A 19480-nucleotide genomic window follows, 5' to 3' on the forward strand; every position below is an offset into this window, starting at 1 on the left:
TTCTTTCTTTTTAATTTTTTTTTATTTTTTGAGACTATTGCAGATGTTGACTAGACATATCAAGGGCCTACTGATCATATTTCATTGCCTCAGAAACCCAGTAAACATGATGCGGTAAAGGGAGGTGACATCACATGCCCACAATGGGAAGGAAGTAATAGTTTTGGGGAGCTGGTTCTGGCAGCCTGTGCCTATCAGAGACATGAGGTGGGCTCAGTGGTCCGTGTGGCTGGGGTAGGAGGCTGACCATGGGTTCTGGGAAATGAAGGGGAAGCCAACTCCCAGCTGCCTGTCCAGATGACCACAGGGGAGCTCAGTGTGGACTCCTTAATGGGCATGCCCAGCCCCCCCCCCCATACGGCATGAGAAGACACCCCGTCACTCACCCAGGTGACTGTGCCCATGACAGGGTCTTCATCATTCCTGACCTTTGGTCTTCCGACTGCTTGCCTCCTGCGGGCTTTCACTCTAAGGGAAGAAGTCAGCAGCCAGAATGGCTCAGGCACAGGTGAGCATCTGTCCCCACTCCCTGAAGGATAAGGGAGGCATCCAGACCCTGAGGCCAAACTCAGACCCTCGTGACATGCAGGTGAGGACCCCGTCCCCCTGGATGCCCAGGGGTTTGGCCAGGACTGAATGTTCATCACCGAGGCCCCTCTCACACGCAGAGACTTGTGCACGAGCCATCATCAGAGTGATTCATGGCAGCCAAAACGTCCAAGCAACCCAATGTCCGTCAATGAAGGAACGGACAAATCAAATGTGCCCCATCCAAACCATGGAATATATTTATCAATAAAAAGCAATGCAGTGCTGACACATGAACCTTGAAAATCTCAGGCTACACGAAAGAAGTCAGTCACAGTAAACTGTATTATATCATGGCATTTATATGAAATGTCAGAATGGGCAAATCTAGAGAAACAGGACATACTGGTTGCCTGGGGCTGGGGGAGGATGGAAGCATGAGGACAATACAGGGATGTGGAGTTTCTCTCTCTCTTTTTTTTTTCAGACCAATAAAAAGTTTTCAAACTTGATCGTGGTGATGGGTGCACAGCTGTGTGACTGAAGTAAAAGCCATTGAATCGGACACTTTAAATACATCGGAGTTTTACCTCAATAAAGCTATTACCCCACCCCACCCCCACCCACCCAGCATCCCCTCTGGATAAGCTTGTGTTGGTGAAATTCTGTGACCTCTTTCAAACCCCTAGGACCCGGCTCCCTGCCCCAGAGGCTCACATGCAAAAGAAGATGAGACACACGCACAGGGACAGCAGGGCCATGGCACCAGCACCTCCGAGAGCCGCAGGGACTGCTCCCGCCTGGGGCACGGCCTTCCCTGCAGAGGAGAGGGGGGTGAGACACCCACGCCCGGGCCTCGGTCTCTCCTCTTCCCCCTCCTCCCAGCACCCGCTGTCGGTTCTGTTCAGCCAGAGCCCAACTGAGCTCAGTGGATGAGCATCCACCTGTGAACCAGGAGATCCCGGTTCCATCCCTGGTCAAGGGCACACGCCCAGGTTGCAGGCTCCATCTCCTCCCTGTAGGGGGCGAGCGGGAGGCAGCCGATCAATGATTCTCTGTCTTCTTTGAAGTTTCTGTCTCTCACTCCCTCTCCTTTTATGAAATCAATCAAAATATTTTGGGGGGGAACAAGAGATGGAGGCCCTGGCCTAGCAATCCCCCCTGTCCCCAAGCAACTCTGGTCCCCCAGCCACACCCTCTCTCTGACCCACTCCTTTCTCCGTGGCCTCTGCCCCCAGCAGGCCCTGACCTGGCAGCAGCAGGACAGAGGCGCTCTGGGCCCCGTGCACATTCCGGGCCTCGCAGCTGAGCCTGAGGTCAGGGCTGAGCCACTCGCGGAGGCTCAGGGAGCTGTTGGTCCAGGGCCTCTCTGAGCTGGAGCTGACCGCGTGGGACGCGTTGCCATGGTTCCCCTCCAGCAGCCCCGCCCCCAGCCGCCAGCGCAGGGAGGGGGCCGGCTGGGCCCTGGAGGAGCAGCTGCAGTGCAGACCCTGGTCCTCCCAGGAGCAGGAGGGTCCCAGCAGCTGCGGGGGGTCTGTGGGGAGCGAGGAGTAGGGTCAGCGGTGCCTCAAATCTCCCCAGAACCCAGCTGTCCTGCCCCCGGGGTCTCCCCACTCACAGACCACGGAGAGGCTGAGAGAGACGCTGTGGGAGCCCAGCGGGTGGCGAGCTTGGCAGGTGAACTCTCCTTCCTGTGCAGGCCCCATGCGAGGCAGCTCCAGGATCGCGGTGCTGGAGAGGGGGGTGGTGTTCAGGCCTGGGGACTCCCGGAGCCAGCTCAGCTCGGCAGGGGGGTTGCTGTCAGCCTCACAGCGCAGCCTCAGGGACTCTCCCTCCAGGATGGGAAGGGATGTGGTTTGCAGGATCTTGAGGGCTTTGGAGAAAGAAGTGAGAGAGAGCGAGAGGGAGAGAGAGAGAGAGAGAGAGAGAGAGAGAGAGAGAGAGAGAGAGATGTGTGGACCACAGATGCAGGCACCCACCCTCCAGAGGTGAGGGACTCAGGTGATGCCTTTCATCCCTTCCCAGGTCTGATCCCATTCAAACTCCCGCTCCCCCCTCTCCCCCACCCGGGCCCCGGGGCAGGTCCCAGCCCAGAGAGGACGGGTTCTTTCCTACCTGTGTCGTTTTTGAAGGAGACGCCTATGGTGATGTTCCGAGGGGCATCTGGGATAGAAAGACAGGGCCCCACTTCAGATGGATGTCACCCCAATCCCACGGAGGGTCGGTGGGAACACTCCCCACCTACATGCACATCCATGCCCGGGTGTTCTCAGGTTAGATCAGCCTCCAGCACACACACACACACACACACACACACAGACACAGGCCACTCCCCTGCCCCCACAGACCCAGCCCCCGCTCCAACACTCACAGGAGACATTGAGCTGGATGGTTCTCTGCGTGGTCCACTGGGACCCTTCCCGCTTCACCTGACAGGTGAGGCTGGTGCCATGGTCCCGGGGCCTCGGGGTGAATGTGAGCACCGAGGAGCGGAGGGTCTGGGGGTTCAGCGAGTCCACAGCGGCTCTCGCCCAGGAGAAGGTGAGAGGTCGTCCCCCTTCGCAGGCCCCTGGCAGGCTGCAGGCCAGCTGTGTGGGGCGGCCGGACTCCAGAGGCTCCCGTACACGGATGTGGGGTTTCTCTGTCAGGGCTGCAGGGGAGAAAGGCAGGTGCCTGGGCTCCAGGGATGGGGACTCAGAGCGGGACCCTAAGAGAGGCCCTGCCTCGGGCTGAGCTCACCCAGACCCTGTGTCCCTTCTCACACCCAGGGACCAAGACCGGGATAGGGAGTGTCCAGTGTCCTGTTCCTGCATTAAGAGGGGATCCCGATTACGAGCAACTAAGATGGCGGCATAGGTAAACACCGGGAAATTGTCGCCTCACAAAACAATTGAAAATTACCGCAAAGGACTGAGCAAACATCATCCAGAACAACAGGAAGGCTGGCTGAATGTAAATTCCACAACTAGAAGGAAAGAAAAGCACGCTGAGATCCAGAGGCGCTGCGGAGGTGAAGTGCAGAGGTACGGTGGCGCGCGCGCGCGGAAAGGGGGTAGCACCTGAGGACGCGGCTGACTTTTTGAGTCACAGGCTCCTGACTGCTCTGAACTCCTGTTCCGGGAAGTCTCTGGGGACCCAGGACTCATACGGGGAGAGGCTGGTCTGTCCGGCAGCAAGCGAACTTGAGGGCGGCTTTCCCTCGGAGGTGCTTGCAGCCGTTACCGGAACACTGAGACTCGCGACTCCGGGCGGAGAATCGGCCATGGCCGCTTTCTCCGCCCTCTGACTCCCTGAGACCCCGCCCCACCCAGGCTGCGGCAGAGGCTTTTGCATGTGAATGTACCTAACTGCAGCCGAACCAGGCAGACCTGGAACTTCCAAGAGAAGGCCCAAGGCCCCGCAGCGGCTTGCATTGCTTCACAGCTGAGCCTCTTCGTGGCTCCTGCTGTGTGGCCTCAGGCAGAGGCTGAATTAGCACCTCCTTAGATCCAGGAGCCACTGTACCCAGTGATCAGAGGGGGGTCCATCCAGACTGCAACTCCTCAGATCCATAAGGGACGCACTCAGGGAGCAGACTCAGTGAGCACCAAAGCCCCACTGAAGCAAGTCTTGCCCCAGAAGGGTGTCTTCAGCACAGAAGTTCTCCCACTTTAGACACAGCTGATTCTCACAGCCAATTGGCCTGGAGGTCAATTCCTCCCAGTGATTCTACAACAACCAAGGCACCAAGAGTGCACCAAGAGTGTCCACCCCAGGTAACTGGGGAGGCTGAGCTACTGGGCCCTACAGGACACCTGGCGCACAGGGCCACTCTATCAACACAGGGAAGCTGCCAAAATGCGGAGACAAAGAAACAGGTCACAAATGGCAGAAATGGAGGAAAGCAAACGATTGGATATAGAGTTTAAGGCCACGGTTATAATGTTTTTCAAGAATTTTATGGAAACCGCCGATAAATTTAATGAATCCCTCAATAAGTATAGGGAGACCATGGAGGACATGAAAAAGGACCAACTAGAAATTAAGCATACACTGACTGAAATAAAGAATAATTTACAGAGATCCAGCAGCAGAAAAGAGGATCCCAAGAATCAAGTCAAAGATTTGAAATACAAAGAAACAAAAAATACCCAACCGAAAAAGAAAAAAGAAAAGAGATTCCAAAAATATGAAGATAGTGTAAGGAACCTCTGGGACAACTTCAAGCGTACCAACATCAGAATTATAGGGGTACCAGAAGGAGAGAGAGGGCAAGATATTGAAAACCTTTTTGAAGAAATAATGACAGAAAACTTCCCCTACCTGGTGAAAGAAATGGACTTACAAGTCCAGGAAGCGCAGAGAACCCCAAACAAAAGGAATCCAAGGAGGACCACACCAAGACACATCATAATTAAAATGCCAAGAGCAAAAGACAAAGAGAGAATCTTAAAAGCAGCAAGAGAAAGACAGTCAGTTACCTACAAGGGAGTACCCATACGACTGTCAGCTGATTTCTCAACAGAAACCATGCAGGCCAGAAGAGACTGGCAAGAAATATTCAAAGTGATGAATAGCAAGAACCTGCAACCAAGATTACTTTATCCAGCAAAGCTATCATTCAGAATGGAAGGTCAGATAAAGAGCTTCACAGATAAGGAAAAGCTAAAGGAGTTCATCACCACCAAACCAGCATTATATGAAATGCTGAAAGGTATTCTTTAAGAAGAGGAAGAAGAAAAAGGAACTCTTACCATTTGCCACAGCATGGATGGAACTTGAGAGCGGATAAACACCACAGGATCTCACTCATTTGTGGAATATAATGAACAACATAAGCTGATGAACAAGGACTGATCCAGAGACGGAGAGGCATTGATTGGACTGTCGGGACTTGGAGGGAAGGTAGGGGAGGGTGGGGGTAAGGGGGAAAGATCAACCAAAGGACTTATATGCAAGCATATAGGCCTAATCAATGGACATGGACAACGGGGGGGTGAGGGCATGAGCGGGGGTGGGGGGGTGGGGGGTAGAGGGTAACGTGGGGACAAGGACACATATGTAATATCTTAATCAATAAAAAAATATATAAAAAAAAAAAGAGGGGATCCCATGTCCCTGGGTCCTCTCCCAGGCCCCTGCAGTACCTGTCACCTGCAAATGCAGCTTCTTCTTTACGTAATTATATTTCACAGAATTCCCTCTCTCCACTCGGAAGAAGTAGCGTCCTCTGTCACTGCTCCTGGCGTCTCTGATGTCCAGGGAACAGTTGCTGGTCGTGGGGTCCGCGAGGATGAAGCGGCCTCGGGTCTCTGTCTTCACTGTTTTATTCCAGTTGCTCGAGGCCACAGCAGCATTACGGTTTGTGTTGTCCCCGACCCGGTACCAGTAGGTGTAGAGTTTACTAGAGGAATTCCACGAACTCCCTGGGTAGGAGAAGGAGCAGGGCACATGGACACACAGACCCTCCTGCACCGTCACCGATTCCTGCACTTCGATGTCATAGCCTGGAAGCTGCTGCAGGGACCCTGGGGGAGGGGGGACACAGAAGCTCAAATGCAGCCCTCGTCCCTCCCCCACCTGCCCAGCCCCCCTCCCTCAGCCACTCACCCCCCCACAGCAGGGGCAGCAGCAGCAGGGGCACCATGTCTGCCTCTGGCAGGGCAGAGTGGGTCCCGGTCCCTGTGTCAGGGAGGGAAGTGCCCAGCTCTGGGGTGGGACCTAGGATGCCCCAACAGGAAGCCCTGGGGGAGAGACTGTGGCCAGGCTGGAAGGGGAACTTGGCCTCCACAGGAGTTGGGGGTGGTGCCTGAGAAATCTTTCTGTCTCCCGCCCCCCACCCCATGACCCTGCAGGCAAATGTCCTGAGGCCCTGGGAGCCTGAGTGGCTTGTCCAGAAAGTGACCCCCTTACAGAGGATGTGTATGTGGGGACGGAGGTCACCCAGGGGCCAGCACACTCGGAGCTGGTCCTGGGGACTCGGGGGGACCCGCCCTCTGTTATAATGTACCCCGCGAATCACAGAAGGAAGCCTCAAGATGTCAAATTAAAGCGTCACATTTATTGCAATCAGGGACTAGGAGGGGGCATTTCACTCTCCCAAATCTCTCAGTGATAAGATGGCCGCAACACCAGGTTTATATGGGCAAAAATCACAAAGGTATTGATTACATCCCAGGGTTTGGAATGAGGACCCCGGTTTGCACAAAGCAATTACAGAAGCGAGATTGAGCCGATTAGTTATCTACAAAGATTAATTATAGTTTTGGGTCTTCGGACCACTGAGTTGACAGGAACACATTATCTGGAACCCTCAGGTCTTGGGATAATCGTGCTGTCCTGGTTCCCAGGTACAGAGTATTTTGCTTTCTAAAACCAGTAGGATCACAATCAATGGGATATTCACTTTACAATCAATAAGGCGTTCAATCGAATGGGATGATTTATATGATTCAGAAAATCAAAATAACTTTTCAATTGTTAAGCCAAACAGCAGGGTTAGAGTTAAACTACAGTTTCTACATAAGATGATTACTACCATACTTCACTCCAGGCGAAATGGTAGAACATTCTGGAAAAGGGTAATTTTAATAGGTTTTTAGACCAAGTGGGAGCAAAAGAGAGAGGAATTTAGACCCAAGTCCAGTGGAGGGTGGAACCCAGGGGCAGAGCTGAGTGGTAAAGGCCTTGGCTCTGAGGGCTTCTTCGGGACATGGGACGCACCTGTGTTAGCTCGAGGGTCTGAGTGTCTGAGGGACAGCGAGGGCACACAAGCCCCATCAGACACAGACGCCCCATTTGGCGGGACCTCAGCACTGCAGCATCTCTACGTCTGAAAGTTCATGAAAATTCACCTTCCTGGCCCCTCATCGCTGGGTCCCTGTTCAGCAACCCACCCAGGCTGATGGGAAGTATGCCCTTTCTGCTCCATCTGTGTCCAAACCCGGGCATCACAAACCCTGACATTACATTCCCACTGCGGGAGCACATAGTGAGGCTTCTGTGTGCCTCACTGCCCTTGACTGATGGAATCTCAAGGGAGGAACCAGTGAGCACGGGGGGATGTCAGAGGCCTTCAGGAGAACATCACAGTCAGCTAGGGATGCAGGAGGCTCCCCTGGTGGGAAAGAGGGTGAGCTCAGCAAGCCCCACACCTAACACAGCAGCACCGGGTCCGAGTCCAGCAAGGCAAGAGCAATAAGTAAAAGCTATGGAAATTCCAAAGAAAATGAAGCTGACTTTCTCCATCAAGGATTGTGTCTATATAGGAAAATCAACACGTACATACAGATACATGTAGGGGCTTGAGAAGAGAGTCAGCAAGGTTTCTAGAGACAAAATCACATTGCAAAACTCAAATGCATCCGGATAGCACAGTGACCAACAAAACACAGGATGGTATAAAAGATGTCATGGTCACATCAAAACTTATGATGTTCCTGGAACATTCAGAGATGCACATCACAAATATCTACTATGCCTTTCCTCAGGGGAGGAAATGGTACATCTGTCTGGGAGGACTTTACAGGTGGAAATAGATAGCCCTGGCCGGATGGCTCTGTTGGTGGAAGCATCCTCCCAACAGCACATTGGTTGCAGGTTCAATTCCAAGTCAGGGCACATGCCTCATTTCCATACCAGCTCAGAGCAAGTATGGGAGCAACTGCTTTATGTTTCTCTCTCTCTCTCTCTCTCTCTCTCTCTCTCTCTCTCTCTCTCTCTCTCGCCCCCCCCCCCAAGCCACAAAGTATAGACAGAAATGCAGAAGAGGACATTTCCCCATAAGCTATGCCAGGTAAGATGGGCCCCAGGGACATAGAAGGGGCCAGGCTGACTCACCTCAGAGCACAAGGCCCATCCTAAAGCAGCCCTCACAAAAGAACTGGGGGAAGAAAGCAACCATTTTCACACTCAAGAGGGGCCACAGAATTCATCCCAGAGAGAGGACTGTGTATGTGTATGTGTGTGTGTGTGTGTGTGTGTGTGTGTGTGTGTGTGTGCGCGCGCGCAATTTACAAATAAACTAATGACGAAACTTTTGTGGAAGTGAGACTCACATGACATAAAATTTCTAATGCTAGTTTTGGGTGTGTGACTTTGGACCTGAATATCACTACACTTCCCCCATCACTTTCTGTACCGGGGCCTACTATGCGTCTTCCCCATACCTTCCTTGTCCGTGAAGGAATCTGATGTGGGGTTTTGAATATTAATGTCCTGATGCACCAAGTAAGACTCCCACAGGCCCCTAAGGAGTTCTTTCATGGTTCTGTAGGATTGCTGATGTTGCATCTCTCTTCATGACTTTGTTGGCCATTTGTCCATCATCTTTGGAGAAATGTCTAGTCAAGGTTTTAGCCTTTTCTTCAATGGTGTTACTTGGGGTTCTTATGTTGTCTTGTGTGAGTTTGTAATCCATGCTGGATGTTAACTCCTTAACAGATACAGCTTCGCTCCCATCCTGTAGTCTGGAGTCTGGTGAGAGTGTCCTCTGTCCCACTTGTCTATGTTTGCTTCCCTTGTCTGTGATTTCAATGTAAATATGCAGGGAATCATTGCAAAATCCAATGTGCTGGGATTCCCCCTATGTTTCCCTCTAAGAGTTTATAGTGGATGGTATTATATTTAGGTCTTTAATGCATTTTTGCACAGAGGAAAGTGATTCTGTGATGGAAACCCAGAACTGCGTGAGAGGAACAACTATAGGGGTATTTTTGAAAATAGTCATTGTTTTCCTGCAGTGTGTTCTCACAGTGGAACCTAAAGATGCTGAATTTACAGAAAGAGAGGAGAACGGTGATGCAGGCGCTGGGGGTGGGGAAATGGGGAGATGTTGGTCAAGGGTAACTTTCAGCTACAAGAGGAACAATTCCTGGGGATGTGCTGGACAGCATGGCAAGTACAATTAACAGTATTTTGTTATACACCTGAAAGGTGTTATGGTTACACATCATCAGTGTTATAACCATAACAATGGTAATTACATGAGAGGATGGAAGTGTGGATGAACCTTATTGTGATAATCACTTCACTATATAGGTGCATCAAATATGCACATTGCACACCTTAAACTTGCATGCATTCTATATCAAAAATATCTCAGTTAATCTGGAAATAAAATAATTGTGTACATCCAAGTAATTATTAATGTTCTCTAACGTTTATCAAATTTATAGCTGTAAGTTATATGCAATAACAATACAAAATGGTGAGAGTATAGGTGGATGTGTCTTAAATGTTGAAATTTTTGATTATTCAAGAATAGATATAGTCCCGCCAGTGAGGCTGAGGGGGTGAGCATCAATCTATGCACCAAGAGGTCAGGGCACCTGCCTGGGTGATGGGCTTCCTCCCCAGTAGGGGACGTGGAGGAAACAGGCGACCAATGACTCATCATTGATATTTCTATCGCTCTCTCCCTCCAACTTCCTCTCAGAAATCAACAAAAATATTTTAAAAGATAAGAAGAGATATAAATACCAATTAAGAATAAGTACAAGGAATAAACAAAATCCCTCACTTGAAACAGGTCTAACAGCAGCAACAACAAAAAGAGGAGATCCAGGTGTAATTGGACTCAAGAAACTCCAACCGACACTAAAGAGTAAAATCAATGGCCATGTGATATCACATAAACGTTCTCATTTATGATTAAATGCTGGGATGTGTTATGACAATAATTCTGAGGTTGGCGTCTATGCACAGGGAGAGGAGAGCGGCTCCTAACTCTACTGTGTATCAGCACCTACAGATGGGAGACCAGAAGCTCAGGTGGTGACCAGGTAACTTCTGGGCAAGAGGAGGATAAGGTGCCAACTTCAGTCCGTCTCTGGGCCTGAGAATGGAGAGAGAGGAGCAGGGGGTGGGGGGATGAGTGGGCAGAACCAACAGAGAGAAAGAAAGAGGGGGGAAGAGGGGACAAGTCAAATGGGAGAAGCACAGGCAGAAAGAAGGGGGCAGTCAGTGGGTGTGTATTATTGTTTATTTCTGTATCTTATGATGTTTTGAGCCATTAAACAGATTGGAAGCCAAGGAGACACAGGGCCTCCCAGGGGCTGCCCATTCTCAGAGAGCAAAGAACTTCAGATGCAACCGACCCATCCTGAGCCCATAGTCCCAGCCACTCCACTTGCCCTCAAAAGATTTGAAATATGAAGAAGAAAAAAACACCCATCCAGAAAAACAAAAAGAAAAAATAATCCAAAAATATGAAGATAGTGTAAGGAGCCTCTAGGACAACTTCACGCGCACCAACATCCGAATTATAGGGGTGCCAGAAGAAGAGAGAGAGCAAGACATTGAAAATCTATTTGAAGAAATAATGACAGAAAACTTCCCCTACATGGTGAAAGAAATAGACAAGTCCAGGAAGCACACAAACAAAAGGAATCCAAAGAGGACCACATGAAAACACATCATAATTAAAATGCCAAGAGCAAAAGACAAAGAGAGAATCTTAAAAGCAGCAAGAGAAAGAAACTCAGTTACCTACAAGGGAGTACCCATAGGACTGTCAGCTGATATCTCAACAGAAACTATGCAGGCCAGAAGGGAGTGGCAAGAAATATTCAAAGTGATGAATGCCAAGAACCTACAACCAAGATTACTTTATCCAGCAAAGCTATCATTCAGAATTGAAGGTCAGATAAAGAGCTTCACAGATAAGGAAAAGCTAAAGGAGTTCATCATCACCAAACCAGTATTATATGAAATGCTGAAAGGTATCCTTTAAGAAGAGGAAGAAGAAGAAAAAGGTAAAGATACAAATTATGAACAATAAATACACATCTATCAACAAGTGAATCTAAAAATCAAGTGAATAAATAATCGAATGAACAGAATAAACTGGTGAATATCATAGAATCAGGGGCATAGAAAGGGAGTGGACTGACTATTCTGGGGGGGGAAGGAGTGTGGGGGTGCAGGATGAGGTTGGACAAAAATCGTGCACCTATGGATGAGGACAGTGTGGGGGGCGGGTAAGGGCAGAGGGTGGCGTGGGAATCGAGTGGAAGGAAGCTATGGGGTGGGGGGAGAAAGAGGAACAACTGTAATAATCTGAACAATAAAGATTTAATAAAAATTTTAAAAAAGAGCTTCCAAGGAGAAGGTGCCATTGACGTCCCAGGACGGTCCCTCTCGCCTGGTGTCTGCACCTCAGTCCCATCCTGAGAGGAAGGGAGGATCCATCAGGAGCTCTGCCTCCTGTTCCGGGGGCCTCCACACCTGCGGGGCCCACACAGGTGTCAGCTCAGAGACTCGGCCACTTTCGCTCTAACTCCAGGCAGAGCCGGACAGCTCGGCCCCACCTGCACCTCAGGGCCAATCCCTGACCTTCCCCAGGAGAGACAGGCCTGCTCACCTGGTGTAGTAGAGCCAGGTGAGGACGTAGGTGAGGAGGAAGCCAGCCCCCATGAGGGCCCCTCTGATCAGGGTGAAGACCAGGGGCCAGGAGCCTTGCTGCTCCTCGGTCACACATCTGCTGGAGTGCGGGCTGCCTGGGGACGCGGGAGAAGGGTGACGTGTTGTCCAGGTGTCAGTCCACCCACAGCCCAACACCTGACCAGGTGGCCGCCCCACACCTGTCCTGCACCTCACTCTGCACAGAGAGGCTGAAGGAGATGCGCTGGGAGCCCAGCGGGTGCTGAGCCCGGCAGGTGAACTCCCCTCCGCCTCCAGCCCCACGTGGAGGCTCAGGGAGCTGTTGGTCCAGGGCCCCGCTGAGGGGGAGCTGACCACGTGGGACGCGTTGCCATGGTTCCCCTCCAGCAGCCCCGCCCCCAGCCGCCAGCGCAGGGAGGGGGCCGGCTGGGCCCCGGAGGAGCAGCTGCAGCGCAGACCCTGGTCCTCCCAGGAGCAGGAGGGTCCCAGCAGCTGCAGGGGGTCAGTGAGGAACGATGGGAAGGGTCAGCGGTGCCTCTAATCTCCCCAGAACCCCGCTGTCCTGCCCCCCGGGGTCTCCCCACTCACAGACCACGGAGAGGCTGAGAGAGACCCTGTGGGAGCCCAGCGGGTGCCGAGCTTGGCAGGTGAACTCTCCTTCCTGTGCAGGCCCCATGCGAGGCAGCTCCAGGATCGCGGTGCTGGAAATGGGGGTGGCGTTCAGGCCTGGGGCCTCCCGGAACCAGCTCAGCTCCGCAGGGGGGTAGCTGTCAGCCACACAGCGCAGCCTCAGGGCCTCTCCCTCCAGGATGGAAAGAGATGTGGTTTGCAGAATCTTGAGGGCTTTGGAGAAAGAAGTGGAGGAGGGGTGGGGGAAGGGAAGAGAGAGAGAGAGAGAGAGAGAGAGAGAGAGAGAGAGAGAGAGAGGTGGAACACAGGAGGTCAGGCACCCAGAGGTGAGGGACTCGGGTGCTGACTTTCATCCTTGCCCTTCCCATGTCTCATCCCATTCAAACTACTGCTCCCCCCTCTGCCCCACCACTGCCCAGGGCAGGTCCCAGACCCAGAGGAGGGGTTCTTTCCTACCTGTGACATTTCTTAAGGAAACATCTATGGTGAGGTTCTGAGGGGCATCTGGGATATAAAGACAAGGCCCCACTTCAGATGGAAGTTACCCCAATCCCAAGGAGGGGCAGTGGGAACGGGGAAGGATGGGATCTGTCTTTCTGGCCCCTCCCCCCTACAGGCACATCCATGCCAGGGTGTTCTCAGGTTAGCTCAGCCTCCAGCACACACACACACACACACACACACACACACACAGAGGCCACTCCACTGCCCCCACGGACCCAGCCCCCCCTCCAACACTCACAGGAGACATTGAGCCGGATGATTCTCTGCGTGGCCACCCAAGATCCTTGGACTTGGACCTGACAGGTGAGTCTGGTGCCATGGTCCCGGGGCCTCGGGGTGAAGGTGAGCACCGAGGAGCGGAGGGTCTGGGGGTTCAGCGAGTCCACAGCGGCTCCCACCCAGGAGAAGGTGAGAGGTCGTCCCCCTTCGCAGGCCCCTGGCAGACTGCAGGCCAGCTGTGTGGGGCGGCCGGACTCCAGAGGCTCCCGTACACGGATGTGGGGTTTCTCTGTCAGGGCTGCAGGGGAGAAAGGCAGGTGACTGGGCTCCAGGGGTGGGGACTCAGAGTGGGACCCTGAGAGAGGCCCTGCCTTGGGCTGAGCTCACCCAGGCCCTGTGTCTCTTCCCACCACCCAGGGCCCACGGCCTGGACAGGGAGTGTCCAGTGTCCTGTTCCTGCTCTAAGACGGGTCCCATGTCCCTGGGTCCCTGCCTTACCTGTCACCTGCAAATCCAGCTTCTTCATTAGGTAATTATATCTCACAGAACCTCCTCTCTCCACTCGGAAGAAGTAGCGTCCTCTGTCACTCTTCCTGGCGTCTCTGATGTCCAGGGAACAGTTGTTGGTCGTGGGGTCCGCGAGGAGGAAGCGGCCTTGGGTCTCTGTCTTCACGGTTTTATTCCGGTTCTTCGAGGCCACAGGAGCAGCATAGCCCATGATTTCCCCGACCCGGTACCAGTAGGTGTAGAGTTCACTAGAGGAATTCCATGAACTCCACGGGTAGGAGAAGGAGCAGGGCACGTGGACACACAGACCCTCCTGCACCGTCACGGATTCCTGCACGTGGAGCTCATAGCCTGGATGCTGCTGCTGCAGGGACCCTGGGGGAGGGGGACACAGAAGCTCAGGTGCAACCTCCGCTCCTCCCCCACCTGCCCTGCCCCCCTCCTTCAGCCACTCACCCCCCGACAGCAGGGGCAGCAGCAGCAGGGGCACCATGTCTGCCTCTGGCAGCGCAGAGTGAGTCCAGGACCCTCTGTCAGGGAGGGAAGTGCCCAGCTCTGGGGTGGGGCCTAGGACGCCCCAACAGGAAGCCCTGGGGAAGAGACTGGGGCCAGGCTGGAAGGGGAACTTGGTCTCCACAGGAGTTGAGGGGTGTAGTGCCTGAGAAATCTTCCTGTCTCCCCTCCTCAACCCCACGTCACCCCCCAACCCTGCAGGTAAATGCACTGAGGCCCTGACAGGCTGAGTGGTGTGTCCAGATGTGAATCGGAAAGTGACCACCTTGCAGAGGATGTGTAAGTGGGGACGGAGGTTGCCCAGGGGCCAGCACACTCAGAGCTGGCCCTGGGGACTCGGGGCGGGGACCCGTCCTCCAGCTGGAACTGTCGAACATTCTGGAAAAGGATCATTTTAATATTTTTTTGTAACAAGTGCTGGCAAAAGAGAAAAGATTTTAGATCCAAGTCCAGTGGAGGGTGGAACCCAGGGGCTAAGCTGAGAGTTAAAGGCCTTTCTTTGCTCTGAGGGCTTTTTGGGGACGTGGGACACACTTGTGTTGGCTCGAAGGTCCCATCGGAAACAGACGCCCCATTTGGCGGGACCTCAGCACAGCAGCAGCACTGCCGCCTGAAAGTTCATGAAAATCCACCGTCCTGGCCCCTCATCGCTGGGTCCCTTTTCAGAGCCCCACCCAGGCTGATGGGAAGTGTTCCCTTTCTGCTCCATCTGTGTCCCAACCCGGGCATCACAAACCCTGACATTACATTCCCGCTGCTGGAGCACATAGTGGGGCTTCTGTGTGCCTCGCTGCCCTGGACTGATGGAATCTCAAGGGAGGAACCAGTGAGCGCGGGTGGGGGTTGGGGGATGTCAAAGGCCTTCAGGATAACATCACAGTCAGCTAGGGATGCAGGAGGCTCCCCTGGTGGAATAGAGGATGAGTTCAGCAAACTCCACACCTAACACAGCAGCAGCACTGGGTCCGAGTCCAGCAAGGCAAGAACAATAAGTAAAAGCTATGAAATTTGAAAGAAAATAAAGCTGACTTTCTCCATCAAGGATTGTGTCTTCATAGGAAAATCCACAAGTACATACAGACACATGTAGGGGCTTGAGAAGAGAGTCAGCAAGGTTTCTAGAGACAAAATCACATTGCAAAACTCAAATGCATCCATATAGGACAGTGACCAACGAAACACAGGATGGTATAAAGATGTCATGGTCACATCAAAACTTACAATGTTCCTGAAACATTCAAAGATGCCCATCACAAATATCTACTATGCACTTCCTCAGGGGAGGAAATGGTACATCTGTCTGGGAGGACTTTACAGGTGGAAATAGATAGCCCTGGCCGGATGGCTCAGTAGGTGGAAGCATCCTCCCTACAGCACATTGGTTGCAGGTTCAATTCCAGGTCAGGGCACATACCTCGTTTCCAAACCAGCTCAGAGCATTATGGGAGGCAACCGATTTATGTTTCTCTCTCTATCACCTCTCTCTCTCTCCCTTTCTCTCTCTCTCTCTCTCTCTCTCTCTCTCTCTCTCTCTCTCTCTCTCTCTCTCAGACACAAGGTATAGGCTGGAATGCAGGAATGATTCTCCCTCCTGGGAACCTGTAGGATGAACCAACCCTGCCCACACCTTGATCTGACCCCATGAGGCTCAGTTTGGACTCCTGAACCCCCCGGAAGGGTAACAGAACACACTCAAGTTGGTTTAAGCCACCAAGTTCCAATGGAAGCCCTGGGGCGGCTCTAGGGCCGGATCCGTACATACCACGCCCTTGGAGGTGCTTTGTGAGTATTAACTCATCTAGTGCTCAGGACGACCCTAGGAAGTAGGTGCTGTTCCCATTTTATCTCAGAGGAAACAGGCACAGAGAGGCTACGCCAGCTGCCCCAGGTCACACAGCCGGCTGGGGGCTGGGGGCCGGGAGCAGGGATTCCACAGCATCTGTCCTGCCCAGACCAAGCGGGCGGGGAGGCCTCTCTGTACTGCAGAGGTCGTGGATTTGGGGTCCTGTCTGCCCTCCCCACCGGGATGTGAGCTCTGAGAGCGGGACTTCCTCTGACCCACAGAGGCATTTAAAGAACCTGCGGCCCGAGCTGGTGTGGCTCAGTGGATAAAGCGTCAGCCTGCGGACTGAAGGGTTCCTGGTTCGATTCCCGTCAAGGGCACATGCCAGGGTTGCGGGCTTGATCCCCAGTAGGGGGCATGCAGGAGGCAACTGATCAATGATTCTCATCATTGATGTTTCTACTCTCTCTCCCTCTCCTTTCCGCTCTGAATTCAATAAAAAAATATATTATTAATATTTTTTAAAAAGGAACCTGCGGAATGAAGAGGGATGAATGGATCCCAGAGTGACCATATCCCTTTGACGGAGTCCTCCTGCCGCGCTTTGATCGCGGGCCATGTTCCTGATCAGGGCTTCTGGTCCCGGTAAACCGGCGACTAGGCAATCACTGCCTCGGACAGAGGATCCAGCAGAACCCGCTCACGGCGGAGCACGGGCGCCACCAGGCGGCGGAGTGTAAGACAGCGCGGCCCGCAGACCCCAAATGTTTGCTTAGGACAAAGCGAGTTGCTATCCAGTGTGCGCAGCGGGAGCGGGTGAGGGTGGGGGTGGAGCTGGGGGGGGGGGCTCGAGGTGGGGGGCCTCGACTGTGGCTCCCAAACTTTTCTGATGCACAGTCAGAAATCATTTCACATCAACATAATTTCGCGAAATACCACCCTATCCTGCATGTTTTTATTCTTTCTAGTATTCCTATTTTTAAATGCTGGTCAAAATCCTTTAAGTGCATTCTGACTCTATAACGGGTGCCCGTCTGAGCCATTTTTTAGCTCACGAAGAGTATGATGGAGAAAGCTTTAGCCCCCAGGCCCGGTCCCCTCCACAGCCCAGGTGCCTTCTCTCCACATCTGCAGCCTCTCGGGTCCAGCGTAGCCATCCCTGACTTCCAGATGAGGAACCTGAGCTCAGAGAGGCCAAGACACCTGCTCAAGGCCACACAGCTTGGACCTGCAGTGCCCGCTTCTGCCTCATCCTGGAGAAGAAAAACCACTCGATGCTTCTAATCTCAGGGTTGCCCAGCAAAGTTTAATTTAGTCCTTCCTCCATTTTTGCTAAGATTGAGCTGCACTGGCCTGTAATGTACAATGTAAATGGCTGGCATGCAGAGCTCAGGCTAAAAATGGCAAGCCTTCCTATGTGACATGTGACTGAGGTGGAGAGAAAGAGTCTGAAGAGCCCTAGCCGGTTTGGCTCAGTGGATAGATCCTCGGCCTGCGAACTGAAAGGTCCCAGGTTCGATTCCGGTCAACGGCATGTACCTTGGTTGCGGGCACATCCCCAGTAGGGGGTGTGCAGGAGGCAGCTGATCGATGTTTCTCTCTCATCGATGTTTCTAACTCTCTATTCCTCTCCCATCCTTTCTGTAAAAAAATCAATAAAATGTACTTTTTAAAAAAAGTCTGAAGAGTCTGTTTCTTTAAAAAAAAAAAAAAAAAGTGTTTCTATTCTAGATTGTCCAAACTAGCCATCTCACTTTAATGTATGTAAAGGTGACAGCCCAAACATGGAAGTCATCTTCTGAGCAGCAGGTGGCAAGGACAGCCCAGGCCCAGGTCCATGGGGATGCCGGAACCTAAAGGGGAGGTACCACTGAAGACCCTTGGCCCCGAGGGCCTTGGCTGCTGCGGGCAAACTTGAACTTGGATCTGGAAATGTCCACCTGCTCCTGCCTGGTAGCAACACCAGTCACGGATGCTTCAAACTAAATTCAAGCTCCGAGGGTCCCTGTCCTCCCAGCTACGTATATTCAGGGTGACCAGCCACAGGAAGGCGGGGCTGTGGACAAAAACCCGGAGCCTATTTTTAAAAGAATCTTCATTCTGCTCAGGAGATGAAGGATAATGAAAAACCAGGGGCTACCTAAAAGGAAGATGACCCTCATCATGAGAAACTGGTGCCCAGTGTGCTTCCTGTGGGCGCCGTAACATTACCACAGACTTAAAAGTGGGTGCTAGTCCCTTAAAATGACAGTTACTCTCTCAGTTCTGGAGGCCAGAAACCCGAAATCAAGGTGTCAGCAGGGCCACTCCCTCTGAAGACTCTAGGGCAGTGATGGCGAGCCTATGACACGCGTGTCAGAGGTGACAGGCGAACTCATTTTTTTGGTTGATTTTCTTTGTTAAATGGCATTTAAATATATAAAATAAATATCAAAAATATAATCTTTGTTTTACTATGGTTGCAAAGATCAAAAAATTTCTGTATGTGACACGGCACCAGAGTTAAGTTAGGTTTTTTCAAAATGCTGACACGCCGAGCTCAAAAGGTTCGCCATCACCGCTCTAGGGCAAGCATGTCAAACTCGCCGCCGGCGGGCCACATGCTTACTTGAGGGGGCTCCTTCCTGGGCTCTTCCTGTTCCTGGTGGTCGCCCATCCCTGGGCTTGTGGCTGCATCACTCCAATTTCCGCCGCCTCCTTTACGGGGCCCTTTCCTTCTCTGTGTTCTTTCTCTGTCTCTTTTTTTAAAAATATGTATTTTATTGATTTTTTACAGAGAGGAAGGGAGAGGGATAGAGAGCTAGAAACATCGATGAGAGAGAAACATCGATCAGCTGCCTCCTGCACACCTCCTACTGGGGATGAGCCCGCAACCAAGGTACATGCCCTTGACTGGAATCGAACCTGGGACCTTTCAGTCTGCAGGCCAACGCTCTATCCACTGAGCCAGACCGGTCAGGGCTCTCTGTCTCTAACAAGGACCCTGATGATTGAATTTAGAGCTCCTCTCTGCCTTTTTTCCAAATAGGGTCACATTCACAGATTCTGGGAGTTAGGATTGTGGACAGATCTTCTGAGGGGCCACCAACCCACGACAGACCCCAAAGGCTAAAGGATCAGGGGTGACCAAGAGTCGCACTCATTTCCCCCAGTTCATGGGATTGCAAGTGTCAACCAACAGCTAATTGGGGAGGGGCGATGGGAAGTACTGCTGAATGGGCAGGGGTTTATTGGGGGGGGGGGCGTAAGGGTTGAAATGTTCTGGAACTAGAGAGAGGTGATGTTGCACAACATTGCAAACGCACTCAATGCCACTGCATTGATCACTTTAACAGTGGCTCTTCATCGAAAGCTAACAATAGCTTCCCTCTGTGTGAACTGAGATAATGCGTGCTAAGTGCTTAAAATAGTGCTTGGGACAAGGTAAACCCTCAG

At 52.3% G+C, this 19480-nt stretch overlaps 1 protein-coding gene across 2 annotated transcripts; it reads right to left on the reverse strand.

The window, feature by feature from the left end:
- Positions 1-1191: 1191 nt before the first annotated feature.
- LOC118655436 (sialic acid-binding Ig-like lectin 14) lies at positions 1192-16400 on the reverse strand. 2 transcript variants are annotated; one of them, XM_036307254.1, is made up of 7 exons: positions 14206-16400; positions 13741-14124; positions 13262-13540; positions 12976-13023; positions 12478-12732; positions 1778-2062; positions 1192-1345 (listed from the first exon to the last, which is right to left on the reverse strand). In XM_036307254.1, the coding sequence occupies exons 1-7, from the start codon at positions 14240-14242 to the stop codon at positions 1242-1244; spliced, it is 1392 nt and encodes a 463-aa protein (XP_036163147.1). In that variant the 5' UTR covers positions 14243-16400; the 3' UTR covers positions 1192-1241. The 2 variants fall into 2 exon arrangements, with proteins under 2 accessions (XP_036163147.1, XP_036163148.1); XM_036307255.1 differs by lacking the exons at positions 1192-1345; positions 1778-2062 and adding exons at positions 11562-11733; positions 11870-12005 and having other exon boundaries at positions 14206-16396.
- Between the last annotated feature and the right edge of the window lie 3080 nt (positions 16401-19480).

This window comes from Myotis myotis, unplaced genomic scaffold (assembly GCF_014108235.1).
Source record: "Myotis myotis isolate mMyoMyo1 unplaced genomic scaffold, mMyoMyo1.p scaffold_m19_p_45, whole genome shotgun sequence".
In the NCBI taxonomy this organism is placed as follows: Eukaryota; Metazoa; Chordata; class Mammalia; order Chiroptera; family Vespertilionidae; genus Myotis; species Myotis myotis.